This window comes from Raphanus sativus, chromosome 2, assembly GCF_000801105.2.
Source record: "Raphanus sativus cultivar WK10039 chromosome 2, ASM80110v3, whole genome shotgun sequence".
In the NCBI taxonomy this organism is placed as follows: domain Eukaryota; kingdom Viridiplantae; phylum Streptophyta; class Magnoliopsida; order Brassicales; family Brassicaceae; genus Raphanus; species Raphanus sativus.
In genome coordinates, this window is record NC_079512.1 from 37,892,648 (window position 1) to 37,919,213 (window position 26,566).

Genomic DNA, 26,566 nt, shown 5'->3' on the forward strand with positions numbered 1-26,566 from the left:
TCAAATAAAAATAAAAGTAAGTATAATTGTAAGGAATTGTAGTAACAAAGTCAAAGACTCAAGCTTTTATCACAATTTAAAAACGACGAACTAAGAAACGTACCTTCTTACTGCGTAAAGGATGAATTGAAATAACTGAAGCAATAGAACTAGATTATGTAATCAAGAGCAAGAGGACAAAAGAAAAATATGGGTAGAATAAAAGTGCTGCAAGCTTCCAAGACGAGCAAAAGAAAAAATTGGAACAAAAGGAAAAACTGTTTTATTTCTGACTTTTAATTAGGGTTTTAATTATTGTATAAAATAGAAATTTACTTATAAATTTAATTTTTAACAAATTCATAAATATTGTTGAAAAGTCCAACAAATCTTATTTTAACTAAAAATGCCTAATAAATAATATTTTAACAAAAAAACCCGTAAAATTTATTTATTTATCAATACTAATAATTTTTTTGGAAAAATATGGCCCATTAATTTGGATATAAAGTCTAACAAATCTTATTCTAAATAAAAATGCCTAATAAATAATATTTTAATAAAAGAACCTACAAAATTTATATATTTATCAATATACTAATAATTTTTTTTTAAAGAAATATGCTCCATTAATTTGGATGCCCCAATCTTTGGCTTGGGTGGCTTCCCCTCTGGGCCGGCCCTGCTTATGTTTCTATATACCGGATGTCTTGCCATTTGATTTATACATGTTGATATACCTGGAAACTCACATACGACTTTCATAGCTCTCTGTTTTATTCTTTCGTCAAACACATCCAACTTAAATACAACTTTTTCCTGCAAAGATTATTTGAGCGATAAATTTTATTATATTTCTATAATTATAGATTATGGATATATTTCAGCAGGCTTTCTATGACGGGTAAAGCCTGTTGAAATGAACCATTCTGAAAAATTAAGTAAAACAAACCTGCATTTTCGGAAAATTATAGTTTGGTGATTGAAGAATGAGAGAGGATGTAGAGGAATGGGATTTCAACTTGGTGCCTTGCTTGCTCATAAACCGTGCCTTGTCCGTATATATAGTGTCTTTAGCTAGCGAGTTTAGAGACGAGCAAGTCAAGCCTTTGGAGCTAGACAGTGGAGTAGTCAATTTGGTACGAATAAACCATGATGAATAAAGACACTTTTGAGCAGGGCCGTCTCAAACTTTTCACGGACCCGGTTCAAAAAAAAAACTTTTTTTAATAATCTAAAAAAAATTTGATTTTTTTTTATAAAATAATATTATAATATAAAATAAATACATTAATTTAATTATTTATAATCTAAATAACACCAATTTTTTTTTGTTATTAATGCAAAATCATTGATCAAATCATTAAACTTGATTATTTAGTATTTTTCAATGCAAAATCATCGATCAAATCATCAGATTTACATTTTCTAATTTTTTCAGTTTTTACGTTTTTATATCCACAATCAGAAATCATAATCTATAAATATAATAGAGTAACAAAATCTGGATAGTAAGCTATATACTCTTGATTAGACAAGTCAATCTTTTTTCTTGTAAAAAGAAGTTGTATGCTAGCTTTATTTTCTTCGTGTTTGCTATTTTTAATTAAAAATGGTGAAAAAATATATTTTGTTCTACGTATTTATAATCACTAATTGATAATTGTTTCCTCAACATAAACAATTAGAATATTAACTTTTTATACTACCATTGAATATTATAACAAACATCAACAACTATTTATTACTTTCCAAAATATATAATTGATATAAATACTAGGTATTTCCTAATTTATTGTCTTTTAGTTGGTTATATAAACAAAATAAAAATTGTAATTTACATTTATTGGTTATGAATACGAGAACTAAATTAAAATATAGTCATTCTGATTTTTTTATAAAAATATGATTTTAAATTTATAACTATTAGTAAAACAAAAAAAAATTATGGACCCTCTAAAATTTTGGACCCTGTTCGACCGCTCCACTTGCACGTGCTAAAAGACGGCCCTGCTTTTGAGCCTTTCTAATAATAGAACGTTGGAATATATGGCTGCTCCTCTTTAGTTTAGTATTTCGTGGGTTCAACTAACACCGTGTTATCATTTATATATGTAACTAGGTAGGACCTGCGCCTTGCGCAGGGTGAGATTGGTTTCTAAAATTTTATTTTAATTTTAAACACTATACCCTAAACCCTTGGACAAAGCTTACACCCTTGGGTAAAAATCCAAACACTAAACCCTAAATTCTTGGATATACCCTAAACCCTTGGGTAAATCCGAAACACTAAACTGTAAATCCTTGGGTATACTAAAAACACTAAATCTCTCTCTCTCTCCCCCTCATCGTAAACCTTTTTTTGAAAAATATAAAAATATAAACATTCTTTAATTCACCGATTGTCTTTTAACTACCACAATTTTTGATTTATATATGAATATTTCCTAGTTTAATATTTTATCATGAATATTTCTTGGGTGATTACCAACTAATCATAGTTTGCCAAATAATATACAACTTTTTTTAAAGATAATAAATAAAAATAATAATAATTTGTGTTGATTTTTTAAATAAATGAAAAATATTAGTAGGTGCCAAAAGATGAATTTTTTAACAATTTTAAACCCATCACAAAAGAGTAAATCATAAACACTAAACACTATACCCTAAACCCTTGGACAAAGTTTAAACCTTGGGTAAAATTCTAAACACTAAACTCTAAATTCTTGGATATACCATAAACCATTGGATAAATCCTAAACACTAAACTGTAAACCCTTGGGTATACCCAAAATCCCCGAATCAGCTCAGACCAAGTCGAAATCAGCCCATTATTAGAAGCACACTTGACCCAACTCTTTAAGTAATAAAAAATCTACTCTCTCTCTCTCTCTCTCTCTCTCTCTCAATAAAATAACACAAAATCGTTAAATAATATTTTTTTTTATGTGAACATATACATAAACTACATTCATTAATTTTTTAAATCACTCAAACCAAAGATATAAAACCAAATTTGTTCTTCAATATCTAATTTCTCTCCCACTCTCCCTCCCCCCCCCCCCCCCCCCCTCCCAAGTCAAAAATGTTGACATATTTTAGAAAAAAACAAATTTAGAGAAAAATATATAAAATATGATGCTTTAAAAATGCCACAAAATCATCAGAGAAATATTTTTTCCTTTATCGTGTATATACTCAAAACTATGCTCAATTAGTTTAAGAGATCTGAAAACTAAATTTGTTTTTCAATGTCTCTCTCGCATGAGGATGGTCGCATCATGTTTGCAGTTTTTTTTATAATAATTTGTGTTGAGTTTTTAAAATAAATGAAAAAATATTAGTAGGTGCCAAAAATGAAATTTTTAAACAATTTTAAAACCGTCACAAAAGAGTAAATCATAAACACTAAACACTATAACCCTAAACCTTTGGACAAAGCTTAAACCCTTGGGTAAAATTCTAAACACTAAACTCTAAATTCTTGGATATACCATAAACCATTGATAAATCCTAAACACTAAACTGTAAACCCTTGGGTATACCCAAAATCCCCGAATCAGCTCAGACCAAGTCGATGTCAGCCATTATTAGAAGCACACTTGACCCAACTCTTTAAGTAATAAAAAAATCTAATCTCTCTCTCTCTCTCACTCTCTCTCTCTCTCAATAAAATAACACAAAATCATAAATAATATTTTTTTATTGCGAACATATACATAAACTACATTCATTAATTTTTAAAATCACTCAAACCAAGATATAAAACCAAATTTGTTCTTCAATATCTATTTTCTCTCCCACTCTCCCTCCCCTCCCCCCCCCCCCCCAAGTCAAAAAATGTTGACATATTTTAGAAAAAAACAAATTTAGAGAAAAATAATATAAATATGATGCTTTAAAAATGCCACAAATCATCAGAGAAATATTTTTTTCCTTTATCGGATATACTCAAAAACTATGCTCAATTAGTTTAAGAGATCTGAAAACTAAATTTGTTTTTCAATGTCTCTCTCGCATGAGGATGGTCGCATCATGTTTGCAGTTTTTTTTATAAGAGTCCATTGAGCCTCGGATCATAGACATCTTTTCATAATTATAACACTATTTTCTCCTATCAAAATTTTAAGCTTTGAATTTTCTTATATAAAGATCACTTTCTCCGTCACCCATATCAAAATCTGAGATCATTCAAGGAGCTGTAAAAATTAATTTTGTTAATAAAAATATGATATTAAATTAAAATTAATTTTCACACTCAGCCTCATTTATTTCTACTAAGAGTTCATCGAGCCTAGGATCATCAATGTCTCTTAACAATGATATCACTATTTTCTATGATCAATTTAAAACTTTAAATTTTAATATATAAAGATCAGTTTTCTATGTGATCCGGTTAAATTCTAAAATAATTCAAAGAGCTATAAACATTTATTTTCTCTAGAAAATTTGAAGTTAAATTAAAATTAATTTCCACACTCAGCCTCATCTTTTTCACTAAACGTTTGAAGGGCCATAGATACAAGTGAATGTTCTCATATTAATGACGCCAAGATAATATTCATATAATAAACATTGATATCTTTTAAGGAAAGATTTATATTTTTATTGTCATAAATTGATATACATATGAGATGATATTTAACTTGCGCAAGTAATTAATATTAGGAAGGTAATAATAAAACAAACTACCTAATATGTTCTCATTTAACTTGTGCAATAGCAATGTAATCAAATATGATATTAAGAGTGTATGGTTACCGTATTTGTAATAAGGAAACTTATCACGTTTCTTTGATTCAGACAATTAATTAATATTCATGAGCAATAATACATAATAAGGTATTATTATATTTGTATTCTCATAAAAACTTTGATACCGTATTTGTAATAAGGAAACTAATTAATACATTTGTTAATTTTCTTTTATACTAAGTCGATGATAAAAAAAAATCAACTAATAAGATTAAGAGATTATGCTTAAAACATAAAATATAATAATTTCTAAAAGTAATAACACATATATGATATTACATTTTCATTGGAAAATGATTGGTATTTTTATAATTATATATTTGATTGTTTTGCCCTTCATTTGACTCATTTTATACTATATATATATATGTATAGTGAATGAGTGAATTTAATTAATATTATCAAGTTCTTATTAATAATATAAACATAATAAAAATGTTTTTGGGAGAAAGTTATAATATTACACATATTATGCCATTAATACATTTAATAAATGGTCGACATTTATTAATAGTCTTGTGCAAGTTATGATTAATGAGATTAGGAATTAATTTAAATGTCGACATTTATTAAGATTCTTGCGCAAGTTATGATTAATGAGATTAACAATTAATGTAACTTTCTGATTAGTAGCTTTATTAGAAAAATAAATCAAAAAAGAAATTACAAAAAATCAGCCAATAGAATCGCTTGGTTGATGAGGTTATTACATTCATGAAGTTGATTGATGAGGTTATTACAAAAAAATCAACCAATAGAACCAATAAATCAAAAAATAAACTACAAAAAATCAACAAAAAAGAAATTACATTCATGAGGTCCAACAATGAATTGTGACGAAACGTCAATGATGGTGTTTATTGTAATTCTGCATATAAGAAAACAAAGAAAAAATATATCATAAAATACATATAGATTCAACCCCAAAACTTAGACTCAAATCCAAGGCTCCAGCTCTGCAAGATCAGTTTCACCAAATTTAGTGATATTGATTATAACAAAAAGATTTGAAGATGTATACAATCCCGAAACAAAAACAAAATTGTATAGTTGATAGAACAAACCCGATGAGATGCATCATGAATGGATGGAGGAAGTTTTGTGGTTTTTTTGGTGACAAAAAAAAACCTTTTCGTCTCAAAGATTGATAGAGAGACAATGTGGAGAGCAAGAGAACAAAATAATTGGAGAAGAAAAGTCTCGAATAAATTACCAGTAATGATGTTCGTCTGTGAGCTAAGTATTGATTATCATCCCTTGGATCATAAACCTGCTCAGGATCACAAAATATAATTTAAATTAGAACGATCAAAAACATAAAAAAAGCTTAAACAATAGATGCGTGAGACTAAAGAATGGTTGTGTTGCTTGAACTCGACATTGAACTCTATATATATAAAGTGATGGTGAAAAGCATTAATGACGCCAAAAATATTACTTGCTAGATTTGTGAAAGTAATTGGTTATACTAAGGTATGTAAATTAAATTACGTTTGATTAAAAGAAACATATTAAATTTGTAGTGTTAAAAACGATTATGCATATTATATGATGCGAGACTTGCGCAAGTAATCAGTTTAAATAAGGTATGTTAATAATAATAAGTTTCCTAATTAGATATAAAATGTATTATGCCATTAAGACATTTAATGATTAGTCGACATTTATTAAAATTGTTCTGCAAGTTATGATTAATGGTCGACATTTATTAAGATTCTAGCGCAAGAAATAATTAGTGCGATTAACAATTAATGTGACTTTCCAATTAGTAGCTCGATTACAAAAATAAATCAAAAAGAAAAATACAAAAATTCGACCAATAGAATCGCTAGATTTTTCGTGAGAAGCTCTGTATGAGCGCCATGTGTCAAATGTACTTCTCTTTTAATATATAGGAGGATAAAATGGCTTCTGATACATCTTGCATTGAAAAAAAAACAAATATTAGATTTTACATTATACTACATAATTGCGTAATACATTATAAAATGATAACCATTTATGTGGAGGATTTGGCATAAATTACGGTTATATTAAATAACATACTAAATTAGTTTAAAATTTACAATTTTTGTTCTATTATTTACGGTTATAATAAAATGGCTTCTGATACATTATATGGCTTCTGATACATTATAAAAAATGTTTAGTTTACTTTTAATAAAATGGCTTCTGATACATCTTGCATTGAAAAAAAAAAACAAATATTAGATTTTACATTATACTACATAATTGCGTAATACATTATATGGCAATGATCTATGGTAACCTTATATATGGCAATATATTTTGATAGAAAAGGAAATCATGGAATGAGTTAATGGGAAATATAATTAAGAGAAATAGTAATGATCTTTGACTTTCCTTAAACATGAAATGATGAAATCGGATATATCTTTGACTTTCCTTTTTACACAAAATCGTCCAATTATTCATTTTGAACTATAATTTATATGAGGAAATTCGAGTGGTACCACAATGGCATTTCTTTGTAATTTCTCTAGTGAATCAAAGGTGATTTTATATATGGGCTGAGAGTAAATATGGTACTGACACGTCAGCATGGCACTCATGTAAATAACTTACACATTTAAGGTTACTCTTTAAAAATGCTTCTTGATTAATAAGAAGGGGATGCCGGAGCTCCTCCATTCACGTCCAGATATGCAATTTCTAAGGAAATAAATATAAGTAAATAAATAAAATAAAAGAATCTTTCCCTCTCTCTCTCTCTCTACTGCAACTCGAAATCGTGATCGTACGTCCGGCCACCGAGATGATTCCATCTGTTTAGTGCGTCTTCGTTGTGCCTATAAAACCTTCTCCTCTCATTCTCATCACTCATCTCAATCTCGATTTCTCTAGGGTTTGCTAATTCCCCAACTCTCGACGACGAAATTTTCAGTCTTTCCCAGAAATTGAGTATCCTCTGTTGCTGAATTGCTCGGATTGTCTCGAAATTAGGGTTTTTGATTGATTTCAAAAGCTCGATATTTGTAACCTAGAAAGTATCGATTTTGGGAGTTTTTTTTTTAAAAAAGCAAAATGGAAGAAGGAGAGCTTGAGTTGTCGAACAATCAGGAAGTGTTCTCGAGCTCCGACGTGGGCGGGGGGTTACCTCCAAGCAACTCTTCCATAGATAGTTTCTTCGATGGGCTTCTCATGGACTCTCATCATCATCAACAAGGTGCTTGTACCCACACTCACACCTGTAACAACCCAACAGAGCACACTCACACCCACACTTGCTTCCACGTCCACACCAACATTCTCCCCGACGACAGCGACGAGAAGATGTCCACCGACGACACAGCCGAGTCCTGTGGCAAGAACGGCGAGAAGAGACCTCTGGGGAACAGAGAAGCCGTTAGGAAGTACAGAGAGAAGAAGAAGGCTAAAGCTGCTTCCTTGGAGGACGAGTGTTCCAGGCTAAGGGCGGTGAATCAGCAGCTTGTGAAGAGGTTGGGGAATCAGGGCGCCTTGGAAGCTGAGGTCTCGAGGCTCAAGTGTTTGCTTGTGGATCTGAGGGGGAGGATAGATGGGGAGATTGGGTCTTTTCCTTATCAGAAACCTAGTATTAGTATCCCTTCCTTCTCACACTTGATGAACCCTTGTAACGTGCAGTGTGGTGGTGGTGATGATGATGAGGTTTATTGCCTTCAGGATGGGTTTGGAGGGAATAATAGCCAAGAAGGTGGTGGTGGGGGTTTAAGTGGTTGTGATTTTGACCAGCTTCAATGCATGGCGGCTAATCAGAACTTAAACGGATCGTTCAACAGTGCGGCCAATGTATCTACTACCTCTAATAAGAGAAAAGGTTTACTCTTTTGTTCCTTCATGTCTCCTTTCTAGATAGTTTAGTATGAGCCTCACGCATGGTTTTTTACTGTTCGTTTTTAGGTGGGAATCGTGCACCTAAAGCAGGTTGAAGCATCATCAAGATTGTACCATCATCTATTATTTACACCAGGATAGATATATTGTATTTCCAAATAAGTTGTGCTGCATCAGCTTCACTCAGGTTCCTCTTGTGTTTGCATTTTTTTCTTTTTGAAACTATTTTTCCTTCCATTGTATTTTCTTGTTGAGTTTGCCCGTAACCAGATGGGGTGATTTGTTAATATATAGTCAAATCTTTCCGTGTGTGCTCTCTTGTCATTTTGTTTTAGCTTCTTTCTAAATTTGTATAGAAAAGGCTGATTGAGAATGATCTCTGTGTATCACTAGTAGCATTTGTTTTGACTATTCAATGACAGTTTTAAGGTGTTGGTTGGTGTGGTGATTCCTTGGTGTTCCGAGTGGGATCTCTGAATAGGTGAGTTCCACAAAAGATTATATCTTACTTACATGTAATGTCTAATTTTTCTCAAAACCAGACTTGAAATAGGGTTTACTCAACCATCAACTTCAGAATCATATCAGACACTGTCTATATAGATTTGGTTAAAACAAGCCACTAGTCGAATACAAAAGAGTTGGATCATTTCTGGTTTTCACTGGTTTTTTGTGAATTTTGGTCGGCTTCATCATCATGGCGGGCGGTAGATGCTTTATGCCATCTGCCAGACTTGATGGCCAAGTCTTCAGCTACGCTTGAGATGGCCCAAAGCTCTTCATTGTTCCAAGCAAAGTCTGCAATATTGGCCTTGTGGGCCTCCTCCATGAGAGAAAAGCAGTTCAAATGGACCATTTTCATGAAAGGGCTGAAAATTAAAATTTTAGTGGGCTATTCGCTGGGAGGCCCAACTCGGGATTATTTACTTCTTTCTTCCATAATACAACTTGTTTTCTAGACTACTGACGACCTCACTTCTAGTAATTTAGAGCATCATTAACGCTGTGGCTTAATGTGTTGCTTGAGCTAATTAATATTTTTTTAAAAAGAACAATTACGTAATAAACGAAAGAATGTGGCTTAATTAAGCAATGCAAGTAACGTGTCTTGAAGACACGCGTCATACATTCACACTTTCTTTCTGTCTTCTCTATTTCTCTCTCTTCTCTATCTCTTTCTCTCGTCGACGGTTTCAATTTCGAAACTTCGTGATTGATTTTTCTCGACTGATGAATCAATCAGCGGAGGCGGAGACTTGATCTCAATTCGACGGTGAATCAGTTGGTGTTTGTCTCGGTGGGTTTCTTCATCGCCTCAGTTTCTGTCTCGGTGGGTTTTCTCGAGGAGTCCGCCTCTGGCTTGGTGAGTTTCGTCGACGACTCTGCATCTGTGTCGTGTCTTTTCTCGACGACTCTCGGTGGCTTTCGTTGAGGATTATGCCTCTCACTCGGAGTTTCTCTCGGTGATCTCTCGCCGATGATTTTCGGTAGCTTTTCTCGGTGGCTTTTCTTAAGCAACTACCATTAGAAAACTTGTAATTAGAGGTTACTTAACAAAATTGCTTAACACTTATTTATTATTAAAAAATGATTAAGCACTTCCATTAGAGTAGTTGGGTTAATGATGTTCTTAGGCATTAATCCTAGTAAAAAGTACTTTAGGTCCAGTTATTTCTTTTTACAAATTAGATATTGATATAAAATGGTGATTTGAACATTAGTTGGATTTAAATGAAATACTTCTAAAGAAACACAGCCTAACAAACAATGCAACTGATACGAAATTCGTCTGTGGACAATTTATATCTGTTAACATGTGCAGGCAGACCAATCATATCTAAAATGATGACAAAACACTTCCATGAAAATTCAATGGCTAACGTCCCATAATGATAAAACTTTTAGCAAATAATTCCTATCAAAAACCAACCTTTGTGTAGTGACAATTGGCGACATGTATCCATGTTGACCACGAGATGCTGGCTTCCTTTTAAAAAGGTATTAACTAGTGACAACTAAACTAGTAGTTAGACTTAATCATGGCTAATTATTAAATGGGCACCGCAAGCTAATGAATAAGATCTGTTCATACTAGTCATATATTAATCAGCATGTCTGATTACAGCATAACCATTATTTTCGCACACCCAACTACATATTACGTCCAAGAGAAATTAAGTATAAGCTTTCTTTCTTCTAGTACGACAAAATTACTAATTGTATTTCTTTTAATAATGTTATAAAGTAATGCAACTTATTGTCGTAATCTTTTGGACACTATTATCTAGCAAATTAAATTAGTTGTTCGTACTATTTATTTGGTAAATAAAACTAGTCGATGGATTCCAGTGACTTGTGTCATAATTTATACTTCAAGATATTAATCGTTCAAAAGATAAAACGAAACATGCATAACAACATGTAATTTACATTGTTTCCTTGGCCTTATCTCTTAAAACATTACATACCAACATGAACAAACAAACAAAATCAAATTCTCGGAAACACAACACACACACAAAATCACATAATCACACAAGCGGAGGCGTTCTCGTCGCTAAACGCCGTAGTATAACGTACTTCAGTGGAGCTAGCACGTGCGAGCCGTGACACATGTGGATCGTACTCGGTGTTCCTAACGTACCCAACCGGAGCTCTATTATCGTAGACACCAGACGCGTAAGGATGAGCCACAACGTCGTAAGGAACGTAAGGATACAGCTCGGCTCTTTTGCCGGTCCTGTGAATGATCCGAGCCACCACTTTGTTTGGCTCCACGTAACCAACCACTGTCACTTTCTGAGCATTAGGCTCGATTGTTACATCTCTCACTCCTTTCATTCCTTCTAACGCTCTTCTCACTTTCCTCTCGCATCCTTCACAATCTATTAAAACCCTCACGTCCACCGTCTAGTAATTTCCAACATCATATATTAAAAACGATTTGATTATGTAAAACGTAAAACTATATATGTGTTGAATTTATTTACCTGTAGACTTCTGTGTCTCTTGGAGTTGCCACTGGAGCAATCGAAGTATTCAGAGACGTGATCAAGAACACCCATTTTTCTTCTTAATTTTCTTTGTTTCTCTTCTCGTTTGTGAGGGGGAAAAATAGATACAGATATATTTTCAAGTTTGGATATATACCATATGATTCTTTTTCTGGTATTTTTCAACAAAAAAAACATGAGTTTTAAATCTTGGAAAATACGACCTACCAAACTCTATAAGTAGTTTTCGACCATATATTTTTATTCATATGTGATGATATTTTGCATCAACTCTAGTGACTTGGGTGCGAGTTTGACTACCGAACAACCAGAAAAGCCAATACACATATATAATCTTTTTTTATAAAAAGGAGTTTAATCTATTTATGTCGCTTTTGTTACATATGCACCTCTATTATGGCAATAATTAAACATGACAGATAGATGAAATAGACATTGCAATATATAATCCATGCTTGTCACTGATCGATATAAGTATATTAAGAATATCTACGTTGGCAATTATTTCAATGCTGACTTAACATTTAGATAATTGATAATTAATGTTTGGAGTGGAAGTTGGAATCTCTTAAGATGGATGACTGCTCGTGTTGCGTAATGGTAAACCACTCTGTTAACGCAGGATCAAAATATGTTTCAACATCATATATATTGTTATGGTGTTAAAGTTGATTACCCTAAGTGATCTAAGAGAACAATGATTTTGCTTCCCTTCTAGCTACTGCAGACAATACTTTATGAAAGTTACTTCTCATTTGAATATTCTTCTCTTTTGATAATTTCTTATTTTCTATAGTTATGTAATTTCAATATTATGATAAGATAAACACTTGTTTCATGGCTAGTAACAACAATGAACGATAATTATCACTAAGTATTAACGGATATATACAGTTTATAGAAGGTAGGCAAGTAATGTCCAATTTATATTATTTTGCGGGAAGTCATCCATAGCTAATTCACTAGCTTATTGAGGGAGCTTTCATAAGAAATAGTAAAATTATATTATACTGTGAACGAGATATGTGATGATGTAAAATTTTGTCATAACAAAGATTCATATAATCCTTTGGAGTCTACTAGAAACCTAACATTAGCTGGGCAAACTTATTATTGTAAAACTGATTATTCGTACTTGGTCCATGGACTGATCCCCTTGATCCTAATCAATCACATTCCTTCAAACACTTCCTTATCAGCTCACAAACAAAGAAGAAACTCTCTAATCTGGTGTACCCGTAATCAGCTCTTCTTCCAGAACAGATCGATATCGCCGCAAGAAACATTCAACAAAACCATTTCTCTGGCTAGGGAATGGAAAAGAGCGTAACCCCAAAGTACTGAAAAACCAATCTACTTCCAAATCCTTCCACTGGTCGTTGCAAGTGGCTTACTGAAACTCAATCGGCCTATTATAGTTTCTTTCTTCAAGGCCCACTACGACCATATCAAAGTTAAATATATGTATATGGTTTGGAAATTTCTCGTAGTTCCGAGTATGTCTTATTCAAGCAAAGTTAAATTTCTTTGTCTAAGAAACAAAGGTAGAGGTTGATGGAATATGACAAGGAAATGAGGGAGTAGGAGCTACGAAGATAAGTCAAGCAAGTAACAAAAGTATTTTGTAATTTATGCAGAGGTGTGGAATATTGTGTTGTGTGACAGGTCGTGGCCTCGGATACCTTTTTTTTTTTGATCAACTGGCCTCGGATACTTTAAGCCTCTAGGAACAAGAATTGGTCCAGAGAAAAGGTGCATACGTTACCAACTATATTTGCTTTTTCAACATTTCACTATTCATTTCATTCACAGTTTTACACCGAAAGTAACTAGACCGATCATCCGGTTATTGCACGAATAAAGTTCACCATCATTGAAGACGACTAAAATCATTACATCTAAAGAGAAATTCTTTCACGAACAGTCTTACTAGGTTCAGCTTTTATTAAACGTTGCCAAAACGGTCCGTGGAGTTAAATCAGTCAAATTTGACGCAAAAAGCATATCAATCAAATATAAATCTCTATTTCTATACTTATTGATTCGTGCCAAGTATGTCGTATCAAAACGGTCTTTCACGCAATACGACTTTTCTAAACAATTGAAAAAATTCCCAATTTTAAACTAAACTGAAAGTCCTTGTGGTCTCGAAAGAAATGTACTAACCGAAGCCATGTAGTTTCATATCAACGAGTCTAGGTAAACCGTATACGTAATAACATGCGAAGAAAAAATAGAGCAGAGATGATGCACGAGAAATAACTGAAAATATATTTTAACATATGTTATGTTTTTTTTTTGCTAAAATAACATATGTTATGTTTCTACGTAAAAGTCTTTATGTTCCCCATTTTTTGAAAGAAAAACCCCGAAGCAATAATAAGAGTACCGCGAAACAATAAGAGTTTTTTCAAAAAAAAAAAACAATAATAAGAGTATCAATGTTATTGCCTTTGTTCATTTTGGTTGATTTATCGAGAACATGAGAGAAAGCGAAAAAGAAAACGAACAGAAAAGAGAAAGAACAGTTCACATGAGTTTCGTGTGTCGGTGTCCATCGTAGACTGTGACACGAAGCTGACAACTTTGCAAGGCCACGAGAAACCACCACTACTCTCTAAACCCTAATTCTTTTTTCTCTTTTATTGTATCACCTTTAATCCCAATTTTTTTATAAAGTTTAATTAGTTCTTTCAAAATATTCCAGTGGTAGTTTTGTATCGGGAACTTTCTTTCATAGGTGTAATTGTATTTTTGGCACTTATCGACGTGGACAATATGGACAGATTTGTATGTATTTTAATCAGTTGGAACGATGTACCATGTGTTTACAACATATGCGACAATGAAGGATCTGCTCTTACAGTTCCAGTCATATACTTTGAATAGTTTTAATTAGCATCGGTGAAATATATACTCGTTTTCTTGTCCGTTACGACCTGGGAACTCGAACCCGAGTATTGTACTCCCTCCGTTTCTCAATAAGTGTCGTTGTAGAGAAAATTTTTCGTTGCAAAATAAGTGTCGTTTTAGTATTTCAATGCAGAATTTATTAATTTTATTCTCTACTTTATTTTTCTATTAGTTGAGTTATATGGGTAATGATGATTTTTTATTGAAAATATACAAAATTAAATGATTTATTAATCTATTTGCAAAAGTCTAAAGTGACACTTATAATAAAATAGAGGGAGTATATTATAAATAACAGCATTGATACACGTAATGTATAACGTACGTCTACACGTATGAACCTTTTATTTTAGTGGTGGTACCCATAGGCCATAACCCTTAACGTAACATCTTATGGCTTTGAATGCGTTAGGTGATGTCCGAACTTACCCAGCGTCGATGGCACGGCTATTGGCGACAGCGATGGCCAATACTTGTATCGCTTGCATGTGGATCTATTTTGAAACAATGTTTTAAACTTGTATTATGATATGGAAATTATGATATTTGTAGTAATATCCACGTCGATCTTATAATAGTCCTGGTTCAAAATACTGATAATCTAAATATACGAGGAGATAAAGTATAAAACAAAAACTATTCAATTGTTATTGTTATTCCAAACAGAAATATCTCTTTTTAAAAAGTAGGTAGTATGTGTTCCAACGATGATGTTACATTAATTTATGTAAAAATCCTGAAATGTAAATATATAAAAAGATTAAAAAGAATACTGGACTATATAGTTTTGAACTTAATCTTAACAGTTTCTCGTGGAGCCTACATGTGCCATAGTGAAGGAAATAATATAGCATAGAGGGATGGAGGGGGCAGGGGCGGACCCAGAAAAAATAATAATATGGGGCACTAAATACATAAATATTTATATATTAAACAAAATTTAATAAATGAAATTAGAATATATTTTGTAGATATTAAAATTTACATCTTTTTGTTATAAAATAGGTCAAATAATTTATTTATATCGTTTTAAATATTAGTTCAAGTAATATTATAAAATTTCATACTGCACTTGATAATGTCATTATAAAAAACTGTCCATTTTGGTTTTTATTTTAATATAAATATTGGAAAAGAAATCCAAGAAAAATGTTAGAGTAAAATCTAAATAACTACAATTATTTTGTCAAGAACTAATACTAAAAAGAATGAAAAGAAAGAAGTTATATAAAAATAGTTTTCAGTAGCAAATTAAAACTATTTTTAAAAAGATGATTAATCGTGTAAATAAATATAGTTGAATGAACAAATACATATATAGTGTTTATCCAAGCACTCGATCTTGAATTAGGTGGGTCAGAGTTTTTGTTTAAGCAGTCGAACTTGAATTAGGTGTGGCATAATTAAGCATTTTAAGCAAAAGCGCTAAACATTTGTATATGTTTATGAACTTACACAGGGGATTGATATTATTAGTATGTGGCATGTGCCACACCCCATTTGTATATAGGTCCACCCCTGGGAGGGGGTGATGTAGCAGTTGTAAGGGGGAAGACTAGCTAAGCAAATTTTTTTGTTTCTTGTTAGAAACGTACAATACCTATAATCCCGTAATAGTTACAGGTTCTTCGTTATTAATTGAATAACGTCTACGTTGTTGGCTATTTTAAAAGTGTTATTTAGGTCTAGATGGTGACGAAATGAATAACATAAACAAAAAGATGAGAACAACAAGGAATAAAATAATAAAAATATTTATTTTCTATTGTTCTTTTCAGATTTAATAAAAAATAATTTTGTTTTATAATTCCTTAGATTAAAAAAGAATGAGAAGGAATATTGGAAAAAACTTCCTTATAAACGATGTCAACTTTAAACAATGAATTAACTATTTTCACTATATTTCTTTGATCACGAATTAGAACCTAAGTATTTTTGTTTATAAATAATTGATTTGTAAAGAAAGTGTTAAAAAGGTTCTTTTAAACACATGTGTTAATACTAGCATCATTAGTGTTACAAAACTCATATTAGTATATTATATATCAATATAATATCAATATTGTTAGTTTTGTTATGTTATACTATAATCTAATTTAAAGTTATAAAAAGTGTCTAAGCCAATGAAACAAAAGTATGTGTTACAAGAGTTTCTCAGTTGATTCTAGAGTTTCTGATCTCAGAAAATACATTTCATTTCCCCTCATACGTTTTCATTACTTTTCATTATTACATTCTTGTGGTACTTTTATCGAGAGTGCTCTAAATTAGAGTAAAAACCCCAAGATTGCGTTTAGGTTTGTAGTTATTTCACTCTTCTCTACGTTTAAAATATGTAACATGTTTTAGGTGTATCTCAGTTTAATTCCCGAGATTTAAATCATTAAATGGTGTGAAATTGAACCAATCGGCAAACACAAGAATTTGGTGAGAGAGGTGGTGTCATGATGCGTATGTGAAAGAAAAAAGTTGATCGACCGCGATGCAAGGCTTTTATGTGCAGCCGACTGTATAGTATATTAGTATTGTACTATTAATTTACAATTCACTCATTCACATTACGTGACACGTACTCTAAAGGGAAACTTCGTAGATTAACACGGTTGTGTGCAAAAACCAGGAGCTTAGCTTAAATATTTAATTATCTTTTAGAACGATACAAATAAAAAAACTGTCGGGTCGGTATCGTTTTGTGCAAGGATTTTCAAAAGTATATAGGTTAATGTCTGCTCTCACCGCAAACCACGAAATTATTCGAGATCCTCTCTGTCAGGGAAAACAAAAAAAAAGTCGAGATCCCCTAATTACAGTGATTTGTGACCATTGAAGTTGTCATCTGTTAGTTTTCCTGACGTCTGTCAATATTCAATTTTCACCTGACTAAACTGATCAAGCTATATAGCATTCAAAGTTGGTAGCTTGATAGTATACCAGGCGATGACGTTAGATTAAATCGTGTTCCCTTTACTAATAAACTGAACAATGGCGACTAGAAATTCAACAAATCGTGTTTTATTTCAATCAAATGAATCGGTATATCAACTAAAAATATTATTCATAAAATAAACAACCCAAGATAACACATAAAAATACGGCAAAATTAATAGTGATCATTCATACGAACTCTCGATCTCGAGGTGAGGAAACAACCTATACCGTTCAAAAACCTATAGCATCTAATTTCTTTTTGGAACAATATACCATCTTTTTTTTTTGTTCAAGGAACAATATACCATCTAGGCCTAATACCATCTAGTTATAAATCATAGAGCATCTATTAAAGATATTAATAAGATTTTACGTTTTATCATCCTTTTTCTTTGCAGTATAAAGTTATAAATTGATCTATGTGATTCTTAGATTTATATAAACTATCAAGTAAATTTTTTTTTTAAGTTATCTTTGGAAATGTGAAACGAAGAAAATTGCACTAGTTATATTCTGGAATGTCTCGATCAACAAACGAGACAATGGAACAACTATACAAATGACCCACCTGCGTGTTCTCGATTAACAAACATCGTAACACGTTTATTGTGGTAAATTTTTAACAAAAAGTCTGCTTTAGATTTGACGTAGTTTAACAGAGTAACTTTGACTCGAAATATCTAATCAATATTGTATTTCTTGGCTTACATGCATTATTCTGCAAATGACATGATTCATTTACGTAACAAATAAATCATGAATTTATCATGAATATTCCTGAGAAAAATTACATACAGTGAGTAAATCTTCACTAGACATGTGACTTAGTCAAACCGAGCCAATTTTTTATGATTATCGGTTAACAGAAGTATTTTTGATAGTTATCGAGAAAAAAGTTGTGTTAAAAAAAATCGAGAAAAAAGCCAATTTTGGTTATCGGTTAACACATGTTTTACTATACATGAGACTTTAATTAATCAAATCGAGCCACATATTCATTCGACATGTAAATCGTGATGCTCTTTTCTTTGTTTTTGAGCGATACCCTTTAAATCTATTGGTAAATTTCTCTCGTACCCTGAACATTCGGTAAAAATCATCTGGTCTCAAACCTGAGACTTGCTTGCATCACGTGTACTTAATCACTGAGCAGTAGGATGTATATCCGGTTTATGGAAGTACCCGGGATCAGGGGCGGAGGCAGAAAAAACTTTTATGGGGAGGCATTGGTGTAAATAATTAGCAAAACTGCAGGAAGCATAATAGAAGTTGTTTAACTTATGCTTGTAGTTTTGAAAATTCACCAGGGGCAACTGCCCACCACTTAGCCTATGTGGCTCCGCCACTGCCCGGGATTTGATCCGTTTCGTTCAAATAATCAATTGTCCGATCCAATTATATCGCTGGTCTAAATATTCTATTTTCGAATATCGAAATCTTTTTAGACTTTTAACCGAACATCTTATTTGATCCGTAAAAATAAACAATTTTTATATAGTAAATAACTTAAAATAATATACATTATCATTATCTTTTACAAACATAAAATAATTACTTTTAAATTTCTAATAACCGGTATAATAAATTTAGTAAATAAAAATACTTTCAAATTTATATAAAATATAATATTTATATAACATATGTATATATGTATATAATTGTTCAGATTAGATATCAATTCTTAAAAATATTAATATTTGTTATTTGATCATTTCTTGTGGAAATTACATATTAAAATTTATATAAACTATAATATTTATATAATGTATATATATATTTATATATAATGGATCAAATCGGATATCAATTTTTAAAAATATTAGTATTTTGTGGTTTGATTTATTTTTTGTGGATATTGTATATTAATATTTTTGTTGTTTCTTAGAGCTATACATATCTGATTTCTTTTTGTTCTGATTGAACTGGTGACAAATTAAATCAAAATTTACAAATTTTTATTAGGCTCTACTAATCAGCAAGTTAGAGGTAAGACAACTGGCGACTATTGCTAACTAACTACTGGGCCATGGATGTGTGGAAGATGCAATGCATCGCAAACGTGTCGGCAAATTCAAGAGGTGGGGTTTTTGTGAGTTTTTGTCCTTTAATGGAGTGTTAATTTTTTCCTGTAACTGAATTTACTTTTATTTTATGAGGGGAATACAAAAGAACACCTCCCAAGAATTAGGCGACACACAGTCGGATGATAACCGTGGTAGCCAACAAATGTCTCTAACTCGTTCAATATCTAAAACATACTTATAATATATATATATATATATATACAGAAGGGCATACATCTTAGAAATGGTTAAGAAAAAGTTGTAGAGTAAAAAAATAACACATGCTCCATCGATTTATTTGTGAAATAACCAAAAAAAAAAAGGTTTTGTCGAAAGAAAGTAGAAAGATAGGAAAAAAAAAGTAGTGTAAAATTGATTAATTAGTTAGTTTTGGATTTTTGTATAGTTATTGGATGCAAATTTCATTCCATTCCTATAGCATGTGTTTTATGTTTTTATTCACAAATATGAGCCATTTTCTCCATATTTTATTTTCTTACCATCCAAAAGCCAATCCATCAAAGAAACAAACTAGATAATAATTTTAATAGTCATATAATTTATTAATAATTGCAATTACCTTATATATATAATACATCTGTTGAAAATATTTTGTAACAGTACGAGATCACGTAATTTTAAGCCTAGTTACAAGAATCCACGGTTTGACGCATGAACATCAAAGGATATTATTCATTAAACATAATCAATAAAAACTGTTTGAATAAGAACTGTAAACAAGAACCTTGATTTTACAAACCAAGTCAACGTTTTTTTAGGTTTAGGTTTTATTAAAAAGAATTAATTTGCTAGGTCTTGCAAGGATTGATTGCACGCACTACCGCTAAACCAACATTTATTAAAATTAACTTTGGCATTCTTAGGTTTAGAATGGTAAAAACAGTACAAACAAGACAGATCAATCAGATCATGCAGATCAAACTGGACAAGTACAGATCAAAATGATCGTGTAGAAGAGATGCAGATCAAATGGATCATGCTAACAAATCAAACAATTATAATAATTTTTAATGATAAAAATAGTTCAAATAAAATAAATTATAAATTTAAATAATAAAAATTATAATAAAATATATCAAAACACATAATATAAAAAGTACATAAACAAAATAAATCTTGCACTAAATCTATGTTACTACAACTTTGAAATAAAATTAAGAAATATTAAAATTAATGATATATATATATATTATCTTTCACTAGTATATATATTTAAGTTATATTACTATATTTAAATTATATTACTATATTTGCATAATACATATAATTAAACACACATTATGTAAATATAATAATTTAAATAAATGTAAAATTATATAACGAAAATAGAAGATAAATATATAATCAATGATAGTTTTAGTATTATTAAAGTTGTGAGTAAAATATAATAAAAGTATTGTATTTATTAAAATAAATAAAATATTTTAAAATTGAATATTTGCAGATCTCCCGCAAACATCATTAAATGTTGGTGAATGAGACAAAAAAATAATGAATTGTATGCAGATCTTCAGCTAACTGCATTTTAAAACAGAGAAAAACGTGAAAGATGTTTTAAGTGCGAAAGAATTGCTTTTACGGGAGAACTGTCTTTGTTCTGTCCTTCCATTCGAACCCTTAGTAGCTAACCCTAAGTTACTTTACCTGCCTATGAAAGAATACAATAGGAAAGTGCATTGAATTTAATGTGTATCCCTAAATAATTATTATGTTTTTTGAATGATTATAAAAAATAAGTTTTGAAGTTCCATACATCTCAATAAAACAAAGTTCAAACTATGTTATATTAAAATTTTTAGAAGAGCATCTTTTTCTTCCGAAAATCGAACATGCAATCTTTATAATTTTGTACTAGGTGATCTAGTATTTATCTAATGGTTTTAATAGTAATTTATAACTTTCGCGGTTAGCATCTCAAGTGAAAAACTAACTCTTATATTTGTCGGTTTCCCTCGAATAATCTCCATCCTTCAGTATCAATATATGATATGGATTAAGCGATATAATGGAATTTTCCTCCCAAACATGATAATGCAATTACAAGAAACGTGTATTTCCAGTTCTCTTGACAGATACATCACACATGCACGGCGACGACTTACTAATACACATCAGAACATTTATGTGTTCCTTTGGCTTTTTTAAATGGCTTATAATTGATTGTCGTTTTCTTCTTTCTAGAATACGATGTTTTGATTTCCGGCTGTTGGAGTAAATCAAAGGAGCCGTTGAAGTATTTCATATATTAGTTGTTTCTGTTTCAAGTGTGTCAGTTATGATTCCCTAAAGATCGATTTACTCGGTCAAAGTAGTTGTCCAAGTGGTCAGTAGTTGGTTTCGTAGTTGTTCCTATTTCTTAGGATCTTAGAGTCGTGTGACTTTCCTTGTAAGGCTATTTAACGCCATTTGCTTTCAATGAAATATTCAGAGTCTTGAAAAGCCAAAACAGAGCATTTGATCTTACAAAGTGGTATCAGAGCTCTGTTGTTGAAAAATCAAAGAGAGTGAGAGATGGGTGACGAGAAGATGAAGCTACCCCAATTCGATGGGCATTGGGATCACTGGAGTGAAGTAATGGAGAACTTCTTTCGTGCTAGAGGTCTGTGGAGTCTGATCGAAACTGGTGTTGAGGAGCCGACAGCAACAACAATCCTAACACCGGAGCAGAATCAGACACTTGAAACCGCCAGGACAAACGATCACAAGGTCAAACACTATCTCTATCAAGCCATCGACAGAGTGACGTTTGAACAGATCCTGGATCGAAGAACATCCAAGATCATATGGGACTCGATGAAAGGGAAGTTTGGAGGGAATGCTCGTGTGAAGAAATCTCTGCTGCAGAAACTCAGGAGGGATTTTGAACTCTTGGAGATGAAGGAATCCGAGAAGGTGGAGGACTACTTTACACGCGTTTTGGCTATCACCAACCAGATGAGAAGCAATGGAGAAGTGATGGCTGATGCCAAAGTCGTGGAGAAGATTCTCAGAACTTTGAGTGAGAAGTTCATGTATGTGGTTGTCTCAATTGAGGAATCAAAAGAGATAGAGAGCATCTCGTTGGATGAGCTGCAAAGCTCCTTGGTTGTTCATGAGCAAAAGTTCAGAAAACCTGAGAAAGGTGATGATCAGGTGTTGAGTGTTACTCATGGAAGAGGAATGGGAAGTAGAGGAAGAGGTCTCAGTAGCAGAGGCAGAGGACGTGGCAGAGGAAGATCTTTCTTCAACAAAGCCACAGTGGAATGCTACAAGTGCCATCGTCTGGGACATTTTCAAAACGAATGTCCAAAGTGGGAAGAGGAGGCCAATTACGCTGATGAAGAAATGCTGTTAATGGCGTATATTGAGGAAGAAGAAGACACCAAGAGGGAGGAGCCAGAAGAAGAAATTGATCATCAACTTCTGATGACTCAATCTGGAAAACAAGAGGACATGAAGAAGAGAGCTTGGTTTCTAGACTCGGGCTGCTCAAATCACATGAGTGGTGATAAGGACCTATTCTTCAGTATGGATGTGAGCTTTAAGCACTCAGTGAAGCTGGGCAACAACTCGAAGATGGAGGTGGTAGGAAAGGGCAACGTGAAGCTGACACTGAACAACACGCCCTACACCATAAGAGAGGTGTACTACATCCCAGAACTGAAGAATAACCTCTTGAGCTTGGGTCAACTTCAGGAAAGGAATGTGACAATTGTCATACAGAAAGGCGCCTGCAAACTCTATCATGATGACAGAGGGCTGATAGCAGAGTCCAGGATGAGCATGAATCGTATGTTCATGTTGTTTGATCAAACTGGTGATGGGAGAAGATCAAAGCAACAATGCTTTCAGATGAAGGTAGAAGAAGCACCGATGCTATGGCATGAACGATATGGGCATCTGAGTCACCGTGGGATGCAGACACTGCAAAGCAAAAACATGGTTCATGGTCTGCCTAAGTTTGATGCTCAAAGTTTCACCTGCTCTGACTGCCTGATCAGTAAGCAGCCAAGGAACCCGATTCCTAAAGTAAGCAAGTGGAGAGCCAAGGAAGTCCTCGAGCTAGTGCACTCAGATATTTGCGGTCCTATCAATCCCATCTCCAACAGTGGGAAGAGGTATCTACTATGCTTCATTGATGACATGAGCAGGAAAGGATGGGTATATTTCTTAAAGGAGAAATCAGAGGCATTCAACCACTTCAAGCAGTTTAAGAAGAAGGTTGAAACCGAGACTGAGAAGGTCATCAAGTGCTTAAGGACAGACAGGGGAGGGGAGTTCACATCAAATGAATTCTCCGACTACTGCAAGGATCATGGAATCAGGAGGCAACTTACCACGGCCTACACTCCTCAGCAAAATGGCGTTGCAGAGAGGAGAAATCGGACGGTGATGAACATGGTCAGAGCGTTACTGTCAACAAGGAAGGTGCCAAGGTTTCTATGGGCAGAAGCAGTCAACTGGACGTTCTATGTTCTCAACAGATGCCCAACTCATGCGGTGAAAGACATCACACCTCAAGAAGCATGGAGTGGAATCAAACCAAACGTGGAACACTTCCGTGTTTGGGGAAGCTTGGGACATGTGCACATCTCTGATGAGAAACGAGGTAAACTTGATGACAAAAGTGTTACTTGTGTCTTCATTGGTGTCTCAGATGAGTCCAAAGGCTACAGACTGTATAATCCAGAGACGAAGAAGATAGTTGTGAGCAGGGATGTGGTGTTTGAAGAGAACAAAGGTTGGAACTGGGAAGAGCACAATAACAACACCGAGTCAACGTTAACATGGAACGATGATGATGCTGTGTGGGAAGAAAGTGAAGGAGAAGAAAGCGAGAATGAAGAAGCAGCTGAACCAGAGCAGAACAATGAACCTCAGCCTGCAGAGCCTCAAACACCTGCAGCCGTTGATGATCAGGTCGTAGGAATCAGGGAGGGAAGAAGAACTAGACCACCACAATACCTAAGAGACTACGTCATTGGGATGGCAACCATTGATGAGGAGGAAGAGGTCAATATGGTAAACATGGTGGAGATAAACTCTTCTGATCCTACGACTTATGAGGAAGCAGAAAGGTGTCTTAAGTGGAGAAATGCCATGAATGAAGAGATGAAGTCAATAGAGAAGAATCAGACGTGGAGCCTATCCACTTTGCCAGAAGGAGCCAAATGTATCGGTGTAAAATGGTTATACAAGACAAAGCTCAACGAGAATGGTGAAGTGAGCAAATACAAAGCTCGCTTGGTGGCAAAAGGGTACTCTCAAGAGCATGGGATTGACTACGTTGAAGTCTATGCACCGGTGGCCAGAATGGATACAATCAGAACAGTCATAGCAACCGCTGCACAGAGAGGTTGGGACATCTATCAGCTCGATGTCAAATCTGCATTCTTGCACGGTGTACTTCAAGAAGATGTGTATGTGCAGCAACCTAAAGGCTTTGAGAAGATTGGAGAAGAAGATAAGGTGTATAAACTTCAGAAAGCCTTGTATGGCTTAAAGCAAGCTCCAAGAGCCTGGTTCAGCCGCATTGAAGACTACTTCATCAAAGAAGGCTTTCACAAATCCAGAAACGAAGAGACTCTGTTTCTAAAAAGAGACAACCTTCAAATGATGTTGGAGTTCAAGAAATCGATGGAAGCTGAGTTTGATATGTCAGATTTGGGAAAGATGAGGTACTTCCTGGGGATAGAGGTTCAGCAAACTTCAGAAGGAATCCACATCTCACAAGCAAGGTATGCCGCAGAAATTCTAAAACGTTTTGATATGGATGGATGCAATGCAGTGTGTAATCCTATGGTACCGGGGAGCAAGATTGATCTAGATGAGAAGGGGGAGCCGGTAAATGAAACTCTCTACAAGCAGATGATAGGGAGTTTGATGTATATCACCAACACCAGACCGGATCTCCAGTTTTCAGTAAGCCTCCTGAGCCGCTTTATGGCAAGACCAACTCAACTTCATGCTCAAGCAGTGAAGCGTGTTCTGAGGTACTTAAAGGGAACTATGGATCACGGCATCTGGTACAGAAGAGGAGGGCTTGGAGAGTTGCAGGTGTACACTGACAATGACTTCGCCGGTGATGTGGAGAGTAGGAAGAGTACCTCAGGGTACGTGTTCTTGATGGACAATGCAGCAGTAGCGTGGCTTTCAAAGAAGCAGCCGATCGTGACACTGTCCACCACTGAAGCTGAGTACGTTGCGGCTTCAGTCTGTGCATGTCAAGCGATATGGTTCAAGAGGATTCAAGAGGAACTGGGAAGCAAGATGGAGGGAAGCACAGTCATTCTCTGCGACAACACGTCAACAATCAAGCTGGCCAAAAATCCGGTATTCCATGGAAGATGCAAACATATTGGAGTGCGCTTTCACTTCCTGCGTGATCTGGTTAACAATGGAGAGATAAGTCTGGAGCATTGTGGAACTCATGAACAAGTTGCAGACATACTGACGAAGCCATTAAGGAGAGAAGTGTTTGAAGAGTTGAAGATCAAGCTTGGGATTTACTCTGCATCAGATAAGCTAAGCCTTGTGCACCAAGCTTAGTTTAGGGAGGGATTTGTTGGAGTAAATCAAAGGAGCCGTTGAAGTATTTCATATATTAGTTGTTTCTGTTTCAAGTGTGTCAGTTATGATTCCCTAAAGATCGATTTACTCGGTCAAAGTAGTTGTCCAAGTGGTCAGTAGTTGGTTTCGTAGTTGTTCCTATTTCTTAGGATCTTAGAGTCGTGTGACTTTCCTTGTAAGGCTATTTAACGCCATTTGCTTTCAATGAAATATTCAGAGTCTTGAAAAGCCAAAACAGAGCATTTGATCTTACACCGGCATGATTCTGGTCGACGGAATATGTTTCCACAGCCACCGTCGGTCCAGTTTGGATTTGATTTTTTTTTTTTTTTCTGTTCAGTATCGGTGTGGGTGGTCTTTGTTTTAACTCCGGTGGTGTGCTTGTCCTTCTGTGGCCGTCCAGCTTTGTTTCCGGCATCGTCACTATACAATGACTTAATTGTGCTAATATATCAGCAATACATTATATATTATATATAAAATGCTATGTTTTTTTTACAATTTTTG

The 26,566-nt window shown here is 33.5% G+C and overlaps 2 protein-coding genes across 2 annotated transcripts; one reads left to right on the top strand and one right to left on the bottom strand.

Moving 5' to 3' along the window:
- Positions 1–7,428: 7,428 nt before the first annotated feature.
- LOC108830261 (basic leucine zipper 19-like) lies at positions 7,429–8,879 on the top strand. Its single transcript, XM_018603866.2, has 2 exons — positions 7,429–8,554; positions 8,638–8,879. Exons 1-2 carry the CDS (start codon positions 7,783–7,785, stop codon positions 8,664–8,666), a joined length of 801 nt encoding a protein of 266 aa, XP_018459368.2. The 5' UTR covers positions 7,429–7,782; the 3' UTR covers positions 8,667–8,879.
- A 2,086-nt stretch (positions 8,880–10,965) lies between these two features.
- LOC108840338 (heavy metal-associated isoprenylated plant protein 25) lies at positions 10,966–11,870 on the bottom strand. The gene is made up of 2 exons (XM_018613172.2): positions 11,562–11,870; positions 10,966–11,481 (listed from the first exon to the last, which is right to left on the bottom strand). The coding sequence occupies exons 1-2, from the start codon at positions 11,760–11,762 to the stop codon at positions 11,095–11,097; spliced, it is 588 nt and encodes a 195-aa protein (XP_018468674.2). The 5' UTR covers positions 11,763–11,870; the 3' UTR covers positions 10,966–11,094.
- Between the last annotated feature and the right edge of the window lie 14,696 nt (positions 11,871–26,566).